Source organism: Bison bison, unplaced genomic scaffold, assembly GCF_000754665.1.
Source record: "Bison bison bison isolate TAMUID 2011002044 unplaced genomic scaffold, Bison_UMD1.0 scf7180017864279, whole genome shotgun sequence".
Taxonomy (NCBI): domain Eukaryota; kingdom Metazoa; phylum Chordata; class Mammalia; order Artiodactyla; family Bovidae; genus Bison; species Bison bison.
In genome coordinates this window covers 494,561-515,107 of record NW_011494851.1, presented here as the reverse complement: position 1 = coordinate 515,107, position 20,547 = coordinate 494,561, and the positions used below count along the sequence as shown (strand labels likewise).

At 34.9% G+C, this 20,547-nt stretch overlaps 1 protein-coding gene across 1 annotated transcript in view; it reads left to right on the top strand.

Moving 5' to 3' along the window:
• The window catches only part of TECRL (trans-2,3-enoyl-CoA reductase-like), a 144,464-nt gene extending 130,016 nt beyond the window's left edge, over window positions 1–14,448 (top strand). Inside the window, exons 9-12 of the mRNA XM_010848894.1 lie at window positions 1,017–1,074; window positions 12,203–12,288; window positions 12,834–12,879; window positions 14,025–14,448. Of these exons, the coding sequence (XP_010847196.1) occupies window positions 1,017–1,074; window positions 12,203–12,288; window positions 12,834–12,879; window positions 14,025–14,152 (318 nt within the window). The 3' untranslated portion in view covers window positions 14,153–14,448. The remainder of the gene's footprint in view (window positions 1–1,016; window positions 1,075–12,202; window positions 12,289–12,833; window positions 12,880–14,024) is intronic.
• Window positions 14,449–20,547: the final 6,099 nt, after the last annotated feature.

The following is a 20,547-nucleotide window of genomic DNA, read 5'->3' as shown; positions in this document are numbered from 1 at the left end:
TGCCCCCAATCCCTCCCAGCATCAGGGCCTTTTCCAATGAGTCAACTCTTTGCACGAGGTGGCCAAAGTACTGGAATTTCAGCTTTAGCATCAGTTTTTCCAATGAATACCCAGGACTGATATCCTTTAGGATGGACTGGTTGGATCTCTTTGCAGTCCAAGGGACTCTCAAGACTCTTCTTCAACACCACAGTTCAAAAGCAACAATTCTTTGGTGCTCAGCTTTCTTTACAGTCCAACTCTCACATGCAAACATGACCACTGGAAAAACCATAGCCTTGACTAGACGGACCTTTGTTGGCAAAATAATATCTCTGCTTTTGAATATGCTATCTAGGTTGGTCATATCTTTCCTTCCAAGGAGTAAGCGTCTTTTAATTCATGGCTGCAATCACCATCTGCAGTGATTTTGGAGCCCCCCAAAAAAAAACAACAAAAAAAAACAGTCTGTCACTGTTTCCACTGTAGCGTGCTAAACAGGAACAACTAGTGAAGTGTACATGACTAAAGGATCAGGTGACAGACAGACAACAAGTGCCTGTGTGGGGAAGTATTGCTTATACTAGGTTTTCTAAACTGAGCTGAGACCAGCTGGGAACCATACTATTACCCTTGAAGTGGAAGGGTTGCTACTGTGTTAGCAAACTTGGAATACATAAACCTATGCCAAATCTATCTTCAGTGATAAGACCTGTTTAGTGCTGTAAAAATATGCCCATTGTATCAAATAAAGAACAGATAATCAACAGGACCTGATTAACAAGGCAATCTGAACATAGCTATCTAATGGGGTTGAGGATATCTTCAAAATCTCTACCTCAATGTGACTCATTCTTTTGATTCTATATATGTCTACAACAGCTTCTTTCACTGTTATAATACAATATCTCTTCTTCTTACACTTATAGTATACTTTTGGGTCTTTAGAATATATTAAATGGATATTTGAATATTTAAAAATATATTTTTAAAAGAGACCCAAGTATATGACACCAAAATGTTGAAATGTTTTGCAGATTTGTGAAGCTGGAAATCATTTCATCAATGTAGTGTTGTCTCATCCCAGTCACACAGGTTAGTCACTTTTTAAATCTTCTCCAGAGTGAATTATGCTAATTATTATTTTTTAAAACAATGGTTGGAAACATTTAAGGTTTGTGCTCCCAATTCTTGTTTTATTATGTCTAATTTTTCAAAATATTTGAACTAAATTATAGTTCCTAATTATGGTTTCTCTAAAATGAAGTGTACGTGTACACATGCACACACTCACATATACACACATACTTTCTTTAAGCATATTTAAAAAAAACATGATTAAGATGTAAAGAAGTGTGAAATCCATTGATGATTATCCAAATTTCTTAGCTTAACTTTCAATCTTAATCTGGTTTGCACAATAACTGTTACAATCCAACATGATTGAAAAAAAATTCATAAGCTTTTTTAATAAAAGTGAATCTTCTTTGACAAATTTAGTGGCAGTCGAATAGCAATACCTGAGAGAACACTGAATTTAGTATTTTGCTAAAAGATTTGAAAATATTTACAGTGCCTAGAAAGTTCCATGGACAGAGAAACCAGGTGGGCTACAGTCCATGGGGGTCATAAACAGTTGGACATGACTGAGTGATTGAACACACAGAGTGTCTATATAATTTAAAGGTATTTTTGGTAAATCAATACTCTCATTCAGGCTCAATTATAGCACAATGACTTATTTTACATTGTACATAATTTAATTGTAATTTCAAATAGCAGTGATGAACAAAATTGGGTTTCATGTTTTCATTATATTTGCAAGTGTGTTTGTGTCTTCAAGTTTGTTTTAACATTGACCTGAAATTCATAACATTTTCTTGAAAGTTTCTAGCAGGCTGGAGAAGTAGATATATGAAATATGTTCCAGAATATTTTTTCATGTAATTCATAAAATTACAAAGAAAATTTATATTAGACTATCTATGAACATATAAAAAGCTATATATAATAACATAACTGTTTTATTATAATATTCACATATTTTAATAACTAACTTTTTGATTGAGTTTATGACAGCAAATTATACATTTGGATATATAAAACAACTGAATATGACTTGAAACTATCTGTACTTTCTCTTGCAGAAAAAAATTTAACATAATAATGCAAATACTATTATGGTTTGTTGTCTGCATTTGTACTGAAGTAAAGCCTACATTTAACAAAGAGGTTAAATACTATTTTCATTTGACCCAAATACATAGATCTACTGGTTTTTCTTTTGACGTATGTGAAGTCCAGATGAAAAACTTTTGATGGTCTGATTTTTTTTTTAAGCATAGAGGCAGATCACAATGCAATTTTATAAAAAATATCAACATTAACAAGCCTATGACCATCAAAAAGTTTATTCTTTACTCTGAGGCTCTAACAAGGTGACTTGCTCAAGATTCTTCACCTGGAATATGCTGTCATTATTTGAAAATTTTAAATCATCACATTCTCAAACTCTGAAAAAGTTCATGTAAGGAAGACTTGTGTGTGTTTCTTTACTCCACTCTTTAATTTGCTTTGTATGTTGCTCTTGCCAAGTCAGAAGCCAATGCAATCTCTTCTTGGTTAATTTTCTTGGTCTTTTGCCTTGAGACTCAGAACACTTTTCATTATTACTAAAGTATATTAATTTTGTACTGAATTTCGTAGGATGTATCTTAGAGCTGATAATTCCAGATCATGTCTGACTCTGTATGATCCCATGGAGTGTAGCCCACCAGGTTCCTTTGTCCATGGAATTCTCCAGGAAAGAATAGTGGAGGAGGTAGCCATTTATTTCTTTCTCCAAAGGAATCTTCCCATCCCAGGGATAAAACCTGTTTCTCTCATATTGCAGGCAGATTCAGCACCATCTGAGCCACCAGGAAGCCCAGTTTTCCCAGAGACATGATGTAGTCTTTTAGTTGGTTGACTCATGTCTTGCTTAAGTTCTAGAAAGTTTTCTTGTATTATTATTCTTGCATTATAGTTTAAATTTGATTTGTTACATTGTGGATGGTGAGAAGATGGTGGGGTGAACATGTTACATCTGCTTCTATTTTATATTTCTATCACTTTCAATATTTAGCTTTTTGTTCATTCTTTTTTTGTTGTTTTTACTGTTTTTGTTCATCTACTAAATATCCACTATTCTATTGATCATTCCACCCTTATGCAAACTGAAATATGTTCCACTCATATTACTTTTTTTTTCTTTTCCTACAATTTAATTCTTGAAAACAATCAACTCTTTTTCCTTCCTGTTATATACATATCTTTTTTGAGTTCTGGGATTTCCTCACAGCTACATTCTCTGTTATCTGCAAATGCTTCTGTATGTTAAAATTTTTCTCTTTTGTTTTGGAGAGGATTCATTTTATCACTTGGGGAAAATTCTTGCTTTACATTTTATTCAAATAAAAGCTTTATGTGAATATTGATCAAATTCTGTTCATTGTAAGTGTATGGATTGTCCTTGAACAGAAATAACAAATGTTTTCACAGATGTGGTGATGAAGTGAAGTCTCTAAAGGATAAAGTGTGCTCTGGAGGACATGAAATGTTTCATTATGTCTTTTGATTCTCCATATACTCTTTTGTTTTCTAAATTTCTTAATTCCTGGAAATGTATCCTTCTTTCTTTCCCCTCTAAGCCTTCAAGCATTATCTCCTTTCTTGGAAGCAGTGTCTTCTAAGATGAGAACCTCTGGACTCATTACTTTCAAGTCATTGCATGTCCTTTCTCTATATTTAGTGTTCCAATAATATCAAGTCTCAGACCTCTTCTGAGAGTAAAATCTCTTCTGATCATAAAATACAGACATCTACACACACACACACTGCATTATTTTTCCTTACATAAAATTTTTATCCAACTCTCAGTTCCTGTGTCAGGTCTAATTGAGTCTCTGTTGCTTCCAGATTTTATTACCCTACTTATGCATTCATTGGAATTTATACTAATATCTCTATATCTTAGATGTGCTGTAGGCATGAATAATGGATGGGGACTATCTCTTACTGACTGTTTAAGCAAGATCTACAAAATGTGTTCCCCAGGAAATAACAATTTCATATAGAACAAGCCTTTAAAATCTTATTACAAAGTACTGGAAAAAAAAAAAAGAGAGAGAGAGAGAGAGAGAGAGACAAATTTAGGCCAAGTAGGAAACTGAGCTGTGAAGCTATCTCGAGGATGGTCTCAGCCATTTTTGTTGGGTTATCTGAAACTAGGGCAATCATTCTGAATTAGCCTAAGCTGGAATGACTAGAAAAGATTTAGATTGGATTTGGGGCTCCCTGAGAATGAGGAAATTATCTTGGATAAGGCAGCTTTCTTTTGTCAAGGCCATCCTTTCAGAGGGTATACTACTCAAAAGCTTTCTGCTACCAGTAGAAATTTAAAAGAGAGACATTAGTGGGAAATTACACAGCCTTCACTGCTGCACATGGCCTTCGTCTAACAACTGATTTGCACCAGTTTTCTTCTTCACAAACTTCTAGATTCCCTCCACCATCAACTGGCACAATTAACATTTCAAGGATTGTATATAGCATGATGTGGACACTCACCTGAAGGGATCTTATCAGGACATGGGTATGGCCCTTGTTCTTGGGTTGAGGGAATATCATGAGATGTCCAAATGCTAGAGGCAAAATATCATCTTTTTATATCATTATATACCAGCAGGTTATACATAAGTTCCACACCTTAACTTTTTACATCACTGATAAGTTTAATATGTAGAATCTATCTGATTATAAGTCCAAGGACAGGAGTGCTTACAATAAAACTTGAAACAGCTGCAATTTTCTACCTTGAACCCTACTAAATTTTCATAGCTTTTGTGCTCCATGGTATACAGTTCAAAGATTTCCTTGGTGTGTAATATGCATGCTACCTGCCAAACTGGAAAAGCCCTGTAAGACAATTTGCTTCCTTCTTAATGATAGGAGGTACACGCTGCACTATATTTTCTCTGTTTTGGAGAGGATGCCCCACAATCATTTGGTCCCTAAATCTTTGTAGTGTTTATTAGCAACCCCCATGTTTTCTGTGGACCACAAATGTCTTAAAAAGGCCATCAACATACTAGCCACTTACTCATTCAGTATGAATAGCATAATGTTATTGATACAGTGATTTTCAGTGAGATGCCCAGCCTGAGCCTTCTTGGACTGTTTTATGGTAAAGGGTGGGAGTAATAATTCTAGAAAAAACAACAACAAAAACTGAAATTCTGTGCTATTGCTCATTTTAAAGGAAAGTAAACTATTCTGACCTCCCTTTGTTATAGAGATGGAAAAACACATTTTTTAAAAATTCAGTCTATATCCATAGACCCAAGGCTGGGTTAATAATCTACCTTAGTAGTATTAGGTAGTTAGAGTAGAAAAAAAGAGTTCAAAATGGCACTCAGAATAAGCAGCAGTTTAAAAAGCCCTTGAAAGTAACAAAGAAATTAAAAAAAAAAAATGAAATGGACAAAGAAAGAAAGAGAAAAAGCCCAAGAAAAACCACAGCCACAGTGAGAACCTCAGGCCTGAAAACACACCCAAACAGGCTTCTTTCCCGGGTTGGCCTTGAACACTCTATTTACCTTCCCTTCCCTGACTGGTTACCAGTAAAAGCCCTAATTTGCTTGGGGAATAGCCAGTCAAGCCCTAGGAACCACCAAGTGGAAGAGACAAAAAGTATAAAAAGGGAAGCCAAAAGGAGTCGAGAACACTCCTCCAGGAGTTGGCCCACTCTCCTGTCTTGAGATTGTACAGCATGCCTCCTTCTTAACAAATATTGCCTGTTTGAGCTCTAACTAGTGTGCCTTACAATTCTTTGCTATGATGAGGCAAGAACCTCCAGTGAATACTGCCTGCTTAATAAATCCTGCCTGCTTGAGTTGTAACTAGTCTGTCAGTCTAATTCTTTGCTACAAGGACACAAGAACCAAGGGAAAAAAAAACAAAAACAAAAACAAGAAAAAACCTGGCAGTAATATGACTTAGCTACTGAACATGCGTGCATCAATTGCAATGTTGGATAATATAAGTCTGCAGGACTCCACTGTCACCCTCCAAAATACATCTGGCTTCTGCAGAGCTTGCAAAGTGACTTAAATGATGATATAATGAATAATACAATCCAAGCAGACTTTGGATCTTCAGTGTAGCACTAATCACCCATTGGGAAGCAGATTGTTTATATTTACCAAAGAATGAGTACAATTGCAGACACGTCCACTTGGTTTTCCCCATGGACATAGCTCTTGCCCTAAAGCTCAAGAAATCAATGCACAATGTGGATATACAAACTACAAACTATATATATTCCAATTATTCATTCACTGCCTGAGAAATGAGCCCTATGAAGTAGACTATGATTATTGTTGCTGTTTAGTCACTAAGTCATGTCTGATTCTTTGCAATCTATGTACTGTAGCCCACCAGACCCCTCTGACTATGGGATTCCCCAGGGAAAAATACTGGAGTGGCTACCATTTCCTTCTCTAGAGGATCTTTCCAACCCAGAGATGAAACCCATATCCCCTACAATGGCAGGAAGATTATATAACCATTGAGCCATCAGGTTGTCAGTTCAGCCACTCAGTCATGTTCGATTCTTTGCAACCTTGTGAACCACAGCACTTCAGGCCTCCCTGTCTATCACCAACTCCTGGAGTTTACCCAAACTCATGTCCCTTGAGTCGATGATGCCATCCAACCATCTCATCCTCTCATCCCCTTCTCCTCCTGTCCTCAATCTTACCCAATATCAGGGTCTTTCCAAATGAGTCAGCTCTTCACATCTGGTGGGCAAAGTACTGGAGTTTCAGCTTCAACATCAGTCCTTCCAATAACACCCAGGGCCCATCTCCTTTAGTATGGACTAGTTGGGTCTTCTTTCAGTCCAAGGGATTCTCAAGAGTCTTCTCCAACACCACAGTTCAAAAGCATCAATTCTTTGGCACTCAGCTTTCTTCACAGTCCAACTCTCACATCCATACATGACCACTGGAAAAAGCACAGCCTTGACTAGACAGACCTTTGTTTATAAAGTAATGTCTCTGCTTTTTAATATGCTATCTAGGTTGGTCATAACTTTCCTTCCAAGGAGTGTCTTTTAATTTCATGGCTACAATCACCATCTGCAATGATTTTGGAGCCCAGAAAAATAAAGTCAGCCACTGATTCCACTGTTTTCCCATCTATTTGCCATGAAGTGACAAGACCGAATGCCATGATCTTAGTTTTCTGAATGTTGAGCTTGTAGCAGTCTTTAAAATGTAGGATAGTCTATTCTCACTAGTACACAGTTCCATGAACAGATGCCAGTATATCATTTAGTGAAGTTATTTTAATGAATGATTATGAGAATGCTTATATATCTACAGTTGTTCCCATGTTGCAGTCTTTCTCCTTGAGGTCCCAGACTGTTATTTCATCAATGAGTTTAGTGTCTTGCAACTCCTTTCAGTCTAACACCTGGGAAAGAAATAGGGAACTTTGTATTGAACTAGCTTCCTCATGTCTCTGGATTATTCATCTCAATTTATTTTGTCTAAATTAAGACATTCATTTTGTGGTATCCATCAATTCTAACCTCTCAGAACACTGTGTTCTTATAACCAGCCTTGCTTTCTGTGGATCAAGTAACTTCTGAACTTCCCATTCATTTTGGCTTATAAGAAGTGCCACAAATAGAAATGGATTCAATTTGGGAGATGGGGAAGAATCTTTTAATCCCAATTACTACAAGTCATCCCATTCTAAGATGACATCACTTAAATTCAGTCTGGGATGTCAGAAAGCCAACCTTGATCTTAGTAATGGTGATGCCCTTGCACTAACACCTTTCTTATAGCTTTGGAAAATGGTGTGTCCTCTAGGTTTTCCAATGAAACATGGGGAATACTATGGGAATACGAAAAATGGGGAACATTTTTTTCCCTCCCATGGAAATGGAACTTCCCTTTTGGCCTTATTTAGACTATCCACCCAAGGACCTTCACTTTTCTAAGCAATGCAACACGTTTTTTCTGTTTGCCAGTGAAATCACAACACTTTTTTCCCCTCATTTACTGAGGACTGTTGCTTTGTTCATGCTTCAGGTGTATGTTAATGTGTTTGTACTAGCTTAGCAGAACATTAGATCCTTGGAAGAAAAGCTATGACCAATTAGATAGCATATTAAAAAGCAGAGACATTACTTTGCCAACAAAGGTTTGTCTAGTCAAAGCTATGTTTTTTCCAGTAGTCATGTATGGATGTGAGAGTTGGACTATAAAGAAAAATGAGCACTGAAGAATAGATGCTTTTTAACTGTGGTGTTGGAGAAGACTCTTGAGAGTGCCTTGGACACGAAGGAGATCCAACCAGTCCATCCTAAAGGAAATCAATCCTGAATATTCATTGGAAGGACTGACGTGGAAGCTGAAACTCCAATGCTTCGGCCACCGGATGTGAATAACTGACTCATTTGAAAAGACCCTGATGTTGGGAAAGATTGATTGTGGGAGGAGAAGGGGACAACAGAGGATGAGATGGTTGCATAGCATCACCAACTCAATGGACATGAGTTTGAGTAGGCTCCAGGAGTTGGTGATGGACAGGGAAGTCAAGTGTGCTGCAGTCCATGGGGTCACAAAGAGTCAGACACAACTGAGCGACTGAACTGAATGCCTATATCCCATAAGAGTGTTCCAATAACAGAAACCCCTTATCCACTTTTATATCTTGCCTCCTACAATGCGGGAGACCAAGGTTCCATCTTAGGTCGGGAAGATCTCCTGGAGAAGGAAATGGCAATCCACTCCAGTATTCCTGCCTGGAAAACCCCATGGACAGAGGAGTCTGGCAGGCTACAGTCCATGGGGTCTCAAAGAGTTGGACAAGACTGAGCGACTTCACTTTCTCTGTTATCCAGCATCAACAGAATCCGATTACAGCTAAATTCTCCTATAATGTGCTAGTTCACACTGGCTGGGTTCTGTAGCACTCTTGGGGAATAACCTTTTTCTTCCCCTTATTTGGTCACAATAACCTCTGGTACGTTATTTAGTACTGTCACACTATAGCATACAGGTTAAGAGAGGGTTGAGGAAGATAGGGATTTTATTGCAATTTAGTAGCCTCTGTATTAATTTTAAGGAAGGAACTGTGTTAATTTTTCTGATTTGTAGTCAGATGCATTATAGATTGCATCACTAGCTCCCCTAAGGGAGTGCGCTAATTTTGAACAGGGAAGAGCAGCCTACTTCTACAAGCTCAGGCAGTTCATAAAAATCCGTACTGCCTAATATTCTATGAATGATGACTTAGCTTAACAGACCTGGTTTGGATTAGAGTTGTGTGTTCTTTGGTGCTTGATTACTCTTGCAAGTAAGTCCCAGGGCTGGTCTTCGCTTACTCTTCTTTTCTCTCATTGCAGATTAGAGCTGCTTCATATTGGGTTGGCCAAAAAGTTAATTTTGGTTTTCCATAACATCTTATAGAAAATCTAAATGAACTTTTTGGCCAATCCAATTTACTACCAAGGGGGCCTGCCAGTTTTCACAGTTGGCTTTTAAGTGCTAATTATCCATTTCAGTTTTAGCTATCTTTACCAAGAACATTGATAGCATCACCACTAAATTCTATTGGACCAAATAAAGCAATCCTTTTCAACAGCATAAAATACCAGTAGACCAGGATAAAAGGTTTTATGTTTGCAAGGCTACCTTGTAACAGCAGTTCTTTGTTTGGCCCCTGCCATCAACAATGGGGCACACAGCACAGGCTGGTCAGGAGGTCATTCAACTCTTAAATGCCATTCCAGTATCTGCTTTGGGTGCCATTCCTTGTGGCAAATACTGTAGGTTCAGTTTTCTGTGATACAGACACTGAAACAGAGATTTGCATTCAGGAGTTGTGTTAGGGTGATTTGATAGATGAAAAGAAAGAAATCATGTCTGGGTATGAAATTGAGAGTAAGACAGTTTCATTGAGAGTATCAGATGAACCTAGGGGCCTTCTAAAGCTGGGCTGAACAATCAGTGTTGTTCTGAATTAAATAATCAATTTGCCACATTGATCCAATAATGGATAAGGGTAAACCAAAAAGTGAGTGTGACCTTGCATGAGTTTGCTCCCTTCATCCAGGTTATCTTCACAGAGGATGCTGAAAGTTAAAGGCTTTCAGCCAACAGTAAATCCAGAAGCTGTGGAATAAACCCTTTATACGTGGGGAAGAATCTGGGTAGCTGCACCATTGTAATGTAACACAATCTTCAGACTTTTAATATAATAAAAGATTAGTTATAAATAGAAACTATACACTGAGATACATTTCATAGGAATGTAAGTATTAGATTCAGTTCAGTTCAGTTCAGTCGCTCAGTTGTGTCTGACTCTTTGCAACCCCATGAACCTACAGCACGCCAGGCCTCCCTGTCCATCGCCAACTCCTGGAGTCCACCCAAACCCATGTCCATTGTGTCGGTGATGCCATCCAACCATCTCATCCTCTGTTGTCCCCTTCTCCTCCTGCCCTCAATCTTTCCCAGAATCAGGGTCTTTTCAAATGAGTCAGTTCTTCACATCAGGTGACCAAAATATTGGAGTTTCAGCTTCAACATCAGGCCCTCCAATGAACACCTGGGACTGATCTTTAGGATGGTACTAATATCTAAACTTACATATTATTACAATTAATAACAAACAACACACTGAACAAAATATCTATATACATATATTTTTCTGTGTCATAAGACACATTGGTTATCTAATCTACAAACCACATCTGGAAGAAATGTGTATTTGTGGACCCTGATCATTCCACTACCTCCAGGAATTGAACAGACATAGACTGGCTTTAACCCAAATTACCTTGTGTTCACATTCTGCCTCTGAAAGTCAGTTAACATGGATAGGTTCCTCAATCATCTTTCTTTTGATAAATATATGAATGTTACACAAAGGTGTTTACATAAATGTTACCAAGAGAATCTGTTCTACTAAATGGCATATATATTTATCCTTATCTTGAAATAAGCAGTGCATGAAATTTGCACATTGCCTAATATATTTTTCACTTTGATAGTTCAACAATCCTTACAGTTTTGAAAGCAGCATATTATCATTTTATTAAGACTTTAGCATTTAAATAAAAGAGATTAGTTGATCTGTTATCTAATTAAGTCTTGCTATGAATACACAGTAATTTTATAATTCACATTTACTTTTACAAATGTCACAGCTCAAAGTTCAACTCGATATTATTATGAATTTATTATACAAAATATTTCTTGAAAAATTTGAAAGGCAAAAAGTAACTGAAATAAAGGACAATATGCTAAGTATAATGAGAGTTGTAAATAACAATCCTGATTACTGAGCAGAAATAATTTGTGTGGTACTTCTGAATATGAGACTTCCTTGGTGGCTCAGAGTGTCTGTCTACAATGCAAGAGTCCTGGGTTTGATCCCTGGGTCGGGAAGATTCCCTGGAGAAGGAAATGGCAACCCACTCCAGTACTCTTGCCTAGAAAATCCCATGGACGGAGGAGCCTGTTGCAGGCTACTGTCCATGGGGTCGCAAAGAGTCAGACACGACTGAGCGACTTCACTTTCACTTTCTGAATATTAACTCTTCTGATATACACTGTAATCCTCTTATGAGAGATTTTCATATTTCTCTGATATAAATGACATACTTATGAAATTCCCTCTGGATCATTACTAATTTAACAGAAAGAGAGTTTTGAGGTATTTAATAATCTCAACCAAAAATACATTCTTTGACACTGAAGGAAAATAAGAAGAGGCAAGCAATTGTTAAAACACATTAGTGGTATTAAAATATAATGTAAATCTCAGTAGGCAATACTGCTGAACTATTATGATAAAGAAAATAATGTTTTTATATTGTTTAATTTTTAAATTTAAGGAATTGATTATTGTGGTGCATCCTGTAATTTTACTGCAACATAGCTGTAGACATGGTCAGAAAATTATAAGGATTTTTTTGAGTCAAAATTTTATGACATTTGAAACTGGGTCTCCTTTGAATAATTTGTAAAACAGGTTTCTACAAATATATGATGAGATTTCATATGATATATAGTTGTTGTAGGGAATTTAGAACTATATAATAAATAAGTGATTGTATTTGAAATATGAAACATCATTGATATTGTACTCCACTTTTTAAAAGGAAATAATGCCTGTTTTCCAAGTCCAAATTATAACCCCTTTACATGGATGTTTTTCCTGGTTTCATGTCCTAACTACACCTATGAGGTATGTTATATATGCATGTGTATAACTGAACTTTATTTGATAATATACTAAATACATATGTTTATGTACTTACATGTATTATAGATTATGCATGATATGTACGTATATTTAGTATGTAAATACAGACATAGACAGAAATATAGATTATAATACAGATTTCAATTGAAGTTACAGGCATAGGAAATTAGAATATTTCACTCACAATTTTTCCTGCAGAATAAATAGTATTTGTGCATATATCTATCTATATTTAAAGAAAATTTTATAAACAGCATGTTAAATGTCTTGAGAAGCCTCTGGATTGTATAAAAAAAATTGGAATAATGTCTTTCATTTTACTAGGAAAATGATACTGTTTTATGAGTTTTTTAATCACTATCATATTTGACAATGAAATTATAACTTTGGAAAATATATTTCTACTTAAAATTTTCCGCTGTTTTAAGCTTTTAAAATACCTAATCAATGCCTATTTAATTGTTCACAAGTGAACAAATTTCTAGATTGACTATCAATATTTGTCAATTTATGTTTTAATCTAACAGATTGGATCATGGATTAGTTTCACAATCATGACTCAAACATTGCCAGGTAAGACCTAGGTTTACTAATGATTGAAGTAGATACACCTTTAGGAGAAGTGGTTTTTGAGAACAAATTGCTATAGTACTGAAATTAGGCATGTTTGCAATGGGATTTTTTTGCCTTTATTTTTATTTTGGATTTTTTATCAGTATAAAATTATATTGAAACATTGTTTACTATGCATATCTGTATAATTGTGGTTGCGTGCTTGTGCTTAGTCGCTCAGTGTGTGTGACTCTTTTGCAACCCTATGGACTGTAGCCCGCCAGGCTCCTCCGTCTATGGGATTCTCAAGGCAAGAATACTGGAGTGGGTTGTCATTTCCTCCTCCAAGGGATCATCTTAACCCAGGGATCAAACCCAGGTCTCCCACATTGTAGGCAGATTCTTTACTGACTGAGCCACCAGGGAGGCCAAAATGTGGTTAATCCAAACTAGAAAATGTAGTCCAAACATTTTTATTAAGCAACAAGTTTTTATTAAAAAGAAGTGGTAATAACACACTTCACTTTAAACTCTCTCATGTATGCACACAGACTTGTACATACTGTGTCTTCAAGTGTTCACATCCATCTGAGAAGGGAAGGCTAGGGGCATGAATGTGTCATCTTGAATGCTGGTCATTGTAACACACAAAGAAGTTAAATTGTAATAAACTCATTTTATTAGAAGGGATATATATTATTTCCATTTCATTCATTCTTGTTCCACTGTACAAAAATGTAGATTAGAATTTATGTGATTTGTCTTATATGTATATATGTGTGTAGAAGAAGTGTTTTATTTTTTTCTTTTTTTAAAATTTTATTTAATTTAACTTTACAATATTGTATTAGTTTTGCCATGTATATACATATGAAAAACTATTATTGAAAAATTCAGAGGGATTTTAAGAATTTCTTCTTTGTAAGTATTATGTGGCAGTGGGGTGTAAAAAATGTAGAATTATTTCAATTTCTATATTTTTATGTTTATTCAACCATGCAATATTGATAGGATGTATATGATGCTAGGCAATATAAATAAGGAAAATTGATAGAGAACTATATGACATTTGGGAAATATTTTAAGAGCTATTTTTTCAAACATAACTTGTTATGTCCATAATAAAAATAAAAAAGAAACAATAATTATTTATTTTTTTCTTCTAGTTGGGATTTTTACACTTCTGATGAGTATCCAGATGTCTCTGTGGGCAAAAAAGAAACATAAGATTTATCTGAAGAAATTCAATTCTTATATGCATAGGAAATCAGCAATGATTCCATTCATACTGTAAGAAAAATAAGTGATCCTATCTCATTTACAGAAAAGCAGTATAATAACTCAATAAATGAAATTTGACCAAGGATAATTGTCTATTCTGTTCCATAAATTCATAAACAATAGTATTTTGGCTTGAGTAAAAATATATAAGAGCAAAATTTAGCTGAATTTAGAGAAATAAACTTGAGGCAAATGAAAAATTGAAATTATAGATATCGCTAATTGAAAATAGCATCCAGTACGTTTGCAAGGGACTGATACTTGAATGAGATGTTTTTACTTCATTAAATCTTTTATAATACTATTGGCTTAAGACAATTTAAAATATTTGAATTCTATAAAGTGAATATTGCAATATTTCAAACACTTGAATTTTACATATTATTTTGAGAGTGATTTTTTTCTTTTTGTTCAATATGTCATTGAGAAATTTCAGATGTCTTGAAACTATTATGTCAGTAGTTCAATTTTACCTATATTAAAAGTTAAATATTTATAATTTGCCATGCATCTTGGTTATTCATAATATACATTGTATATCATTTTGGAAATACAACATTCAAAATATTTTCTAGACATTACTCATTAAACATTTGAATATACTATACTGAAATATATATATGTTTATATTTACATATATATCATATTTATATGTGAATATAGAAATAGATATATTTCAAATGGACAATATGTGATGATGAGGAAATTGTACATTAGAATGTTGAGATTAAGAGTGGAAATATATTTTCCTTTATTTCCACATTTTTAAATTTCTATGTCTTCTCAAATCCAGTGTATTAAGTATAAGATTGTGCATGTAAACATGCAAATATACTTTGACAAAGAGATGAATTATGTTATAAAAATTAAATATATATTAGTTAAAAGTTTAAAGGAAATTTTTATTCATATTTAAATTGGGTCTTTTCTAGAGTCTTACCAGTTATTGGATATAAATGTATCTAAATAGATGGATTGATAGACATACATATATCAAAATATTATTATTAAACCTCTTAGATATTTAGATATTTGACAAAATATCCTTGGTAAAGGTAGGTCTAAATGCATTTTGTAGGTGTTTCTTATTAAGATATGTGACCAACTATTCAAGAAATAACAAAATGCTCTATTCAAAAGCTTTACCACCCCCAAGTGCACCTTATTAAAATATCACAAAAGAATATAACAGCATACTTTAATTCACTAATATTCATTCAGCAAAACAGCATGAAATCACAATTATTTGCAGTAATATTCTACTTCAGATATGCTGCTGTATTTCCAAATGTGTGACTACTTTAATCTTATAAATGCAACTACATTCTCAAATTCTAAAATTCTTGTGTGTATATTTTCAATAATTGTGATTTTTATGTCAATGTAAAGATTATGAAGATATTAGCAAGTGAAAAATTCTATGCTTTAAACAGAGAAAGACAAATAGGCCTCATCTCTACTTTAAATAAAGTATGTATGTATGTTGGAGAAGACTCTTGAGAGTCCCTTGGACTGCAAGGAAGTCATACCAGTCCATCCTAAAGGAGATGAGTCCTGGGTGTTCATTGGAAGGACTGATGTTGAAACTGAAACTCCAATACTTTGGCCACTTGATGTGAAGAGTTGACTCATTTGAAAAGACGCTAATGCTGGGAAAGATTGAGGGCAGGAGGAGAAGGGGATGACAGAGGATGAGATGGTTGGATGGCATCACCGACTCAATGGACATGAGTTTGGGTAAACTCCGGGAGTTGATGATGGACATGGGGGCCTGGTGTGCTGTGGTTCATGGGGTCGCAAAAAGTCAGACACAACTGAGTGATTGAACTGAACTGAACACATAATGTCAGCATCAAAGAATATGGGATTAGTCAAAAATAAGTTGTGTGGTTTGAGAAAGGAACAATTTAGATGCTATCATCAGCCATATCACCTAGGAAACAGAGTTCCAATATGGCCACTTAACAGGACAGTGTTAGTCACTTAGTCCAGTCTGACTCTTTAGGTGTAGCACTAATCACTCATTTAGAAAAGGCAGAGGAACCAGACATCAAATTGCCAATATCCATTGGATCATAGAAAAAGCAAGAGAATTCCAGAAAGAAAAATATCTACTTCTGCTTCATTTACTACACTAAAGCCTTTGACTGTGTGGATCACAACACTGTGGAAAAGTCTTAAAGAAATAGGAATACTAGACCACCTGAGAAACCTGCATGCAGGTCAAGTAGCAACTATTAGAACCAGACTTGCAACAATGAAATGGTTTCAAATTGGGAAAGAAGTACGAGTACATTAAGGCTGTATATTGTCACCTTATTTAACTTATAGGCAGAGTACAGCATGGGAAATGCTAGGCAGGATGAAGGACAAGCTGGAATCAAGATTGCTGGAAGAAATATAAATAACCTCAGATATGCAGATAATACCATAGTTATGGCAGAAAGTGAAGAGAAACTAAAGAGCCTCTTGATGAGCGTGAAAGAGCATAGTGAAAAAGCTGGCATAAAACAAAACATTCACAAAACGAAGGTCATGGCATTGGGTCCCATGATTTCACGGCAGATAGATGGGGAAACAATGGAAACAGTGACAGACTTTATTTTGGGGGGCTCCAAAATCACTGAAGATGGTGACTGCAGCCATGAAATTAAAAAAATGTTTGCTCCTGGGAAGAAACGCTATGAGTGACCTAAATAGCATATTAAAAAGCAGAGACATTACTTTGCCAACAAAGGTCCATCTAGTTAGAGTTATGGTTTTTCCAGTAGTCATGTATGGTTATGAAAGTTGGACCATAAAGAAGGTTGAGCACCAAAGAATCAGTGCTTTTGAAGTGTAGTGTTGGAGAAGACTCTTGAGAGTCCCTTGGATTGCAAGGAGATCCAACCAGTCCATCCTAAAGAAATCAGTTCTCAATATTCATTGGATGGACTGAGGCTGAAGCTGAAGCTCTAATACTTTGGCCACCTGATGTGAGGAGCTGATGCATTGGAAATGACCATGATGCTGGGAAAGATTGAAGGCAGGAGGAAAAGGGGAGGACAGAGGATGAGCTGGTTCGATGGCATCATTGACTCGGTGAACATGAGTTTGAGAAAATTCTGAGAGATAGTGAAGGACAGGGAAGCCTGGTGTGCTGCAGTCCATGGGTCACAGAGTTGGAGGAAACCCAGTGACTGAACTGAACTGAGTCATTCACTGGGATGCAGCTTGTTTATATTTACAAAAGAATGCGTGCTGTTTCAGAGGTTTCCACTTGGATTTCCCCATGGCAATATTTCTTGTCCTATTGCCCAAGAAATCAATTCACAATGAGGTTATGCAAACTACAAAGTATGTATATTCCCTTATTCATTCAGTGCTTGGGGAAATGAGCCCTATGAAGTATTGGACTATGTTTGCTGTTGCTGTAATTGCTAATCACTAAATCTTGTTGACTCTGTGATCCACAGACTGTAACTCGCCAGGCTCCTCTGTCAATGGGATGTCTCAGGCAAGTATGCTGGAGCAGGTAGCTATTCCCTTCTCCAAGTGATCTTCAAGACCCTGGTATCTAACTCATGTCTCCTGCATTGCAGGCAGATTCTTTACCATCTGAGCCACCAGGGAAGCCCCGCTATAACTCATGAGGATAAAGTATGTTGTTAGTAGAAATAATTTAATTGAAAACATATATGAAGACAACTCCAATACTTGGGCCACCTGATAGGAAGAACTGACTCATTTGAAAAGACCTTGATGCTGGGAAAGATTGAAGGCAGGAGGAAAAAGGGACAACAGAGGATGAGATGGTTGGATGGCATTACCAACTCAATGGACATGAGTTTGAGTAAGCTCCAGGAGTTGGTGATGGACAGGGAAGCCTGGTGTGCAGAAGTCCATGGAGTTGCAAATACTCAGACATGACTGACCAACTGAACTGAACTGGTGAAGACAATTTTGGTTCTTTTATTTCTTGATCTAAATGGATACATAGGAATGGCCACTGTATATTCCTGTTAAAAATTATCTACTGTGGTTGTATTAAATGTCCTGGTTCACATGAGCAGTTTTCTCTCAGGCCATTTCTCCATTATTTTACATTAGAATGCATTTGCTCTCCATTTCTATCATTTTTGTGGAACATGCCATTAATAATAAAATAAAAAAGTTTAAAAACTAAAAATATACCATTACTGTTTGATGTATACAAATATACCATGAGTCTGTCTTCTGAGATGGATCTATGAACTAATGATTAATGTCCAATAATATTTTCATAGATTGGAGTTATCCACTAATTTACTTGGTGTTTAGTAACTCTCTTCTATTAACACAAATCTATGTGAATCAATTTAAGGGTTTTCAGGAGGATAAAACAACCCAAAGTAGACTGGACCCACGGGGGAGTGAGTTTTTCAAATAAACCTGCCTCTCTTAAAGTAGAATTTACTAGAGATTTCTCTGGCAGTCCAGTAAGCTAAGAATCCACAATTCCACCTCAGGGTGTATGGATTTGATTCCTGGTCAGGAAATCAAGATACCGCATGCCACGTATCATGGCTTAAATGTAAAAAAATTTAAAAAAAAAAGGAATGCGAAAAAAGTCAAAGTAGTAATTACTATGTCTTTACTAATTAAGGCCCCATTCCAAGCAAATGCTGGAAATAATTTTAAACAGCAGTAAGCAGAATCACAATTCACAAATATTAGCCTCTATCTCCAAATCATTTTATGTAACAATTAGAATGCCTGCAAGCTATAGTTTCTGTCTTTTATTTGAAGTATTAGAATGCTAGCTAATAATCTTTCACTGAAGTTTTATGATATAGGTATTCAATATTTAATGAATTAAAGTTAGAATTTTCTGACAGATACTAGATTTGTAATTACAAACAATATTAAAAAGAAGCATCACAGTTAAATTTAGTCATTGATAGCTAATTTTTAAATAATTGTCTGGAATAATACTTTTTCAACCCAAAAGTAAAAAATTGAAAGTTGTTTTAAAATACCACATCTTCATCTTTTACACATTTCTTATAAAAAGTAGCTGAAGAGGGAGAGAAATCAAAAGAAATGCAAAGAACTAAAGTTGAATCAGCTGCTACACCACCTCATATTATCATGACATTTGGCCTCTTTTGACCACCCTTTCATCATTTCTACCTCAAGTTGCTACTTTAAAGGTATTTTTAATTTGTTTGCATATTTTTAGAATTTCTAAGTTTAAATAAAAATAGACCCTTAGCACATTTTGTCTTTTAGCAAAATATTGTGGAAACATTATTCTCTAACTCATACACAGAGACAGTAATTTTTAGCAATATCATTTCTTAAAAGATATAATACAAAATGGTAGCATAAAATATTTTTAAATAGATGAAATATAGTCTTACTTTTCAAATGTGCATTCTCAATTCTACTTTTCAAAAAAATATCATGCTTAATATTGAAGGGTAATCAAATCACAAAATTCAACATTATAGTTGAATATTATGCATACTGACTTTTAATCTTCCAGTAATTAAACTTATTTTCTGGAAACTTTAAGTTCAATTTTGAGTAACTATCAATACATGTTAAATTTTAGCAGTTGATGTATTTTAATTATAATATTTGTGCTCATAAAATAAAATCACCTGAAAGTCAATAATGAGGATTACTTCTATTTTTATTTTAATAAAAAAAAAATAAAAACAAAACATTGTGGTTGCTCCTGGATATTAGAGGTGATTATAGCAAATGTTACTTTATAAGTACAATTAAAGGCATTTATTCAGCTTTTGCATAATGATGATAATTAAAAACCATTTATTTAAAGGCTGTTTAAAAGTTAATATTCACCCAGGTGCATACTGAAACCTATAATTAACTTTCCTTCAGAGGAGGTTTGATCATGGAAATGTACAAAATCATTTTTGGAGGCAGAAGTTCCTTGCTAAAATGGGATTTTGGTTTTTAACTGTAGCTTGATAAAAGTGTTAAAAATATGTAAGAAAAATATACTCAGACATATTTTTTAAAATGGATGTATAAGCATAAAAAGTTTTCTTGACAATATAGAAGTAATGTTTTCATATTATTTGACTGAGAACTGACTGTTACCTAAAAATTTTACTTTTTACATTGAATATAAGATATGTTCACAACAATCACAAAGCATAATTTTCTGTATATCCTGTCATTCTACTAACCTGGAAATCAATGTTATTTCTATAATGAATTCTTACTTACAATTCATTTTTCTACTTGCTATACATTCACCAAATGATTTATTTTCCAAAAGCTCTCTCGTACTCCCTGGCAGGATTTCTAAGTAGATGGAATTGTTATATTTTACCTAATCATCTCTTGGTTAATTCAATAAAAAAAATGCAATAGGATATATAATACTGATAAGTATTTTTTAATCCAAGTACTATT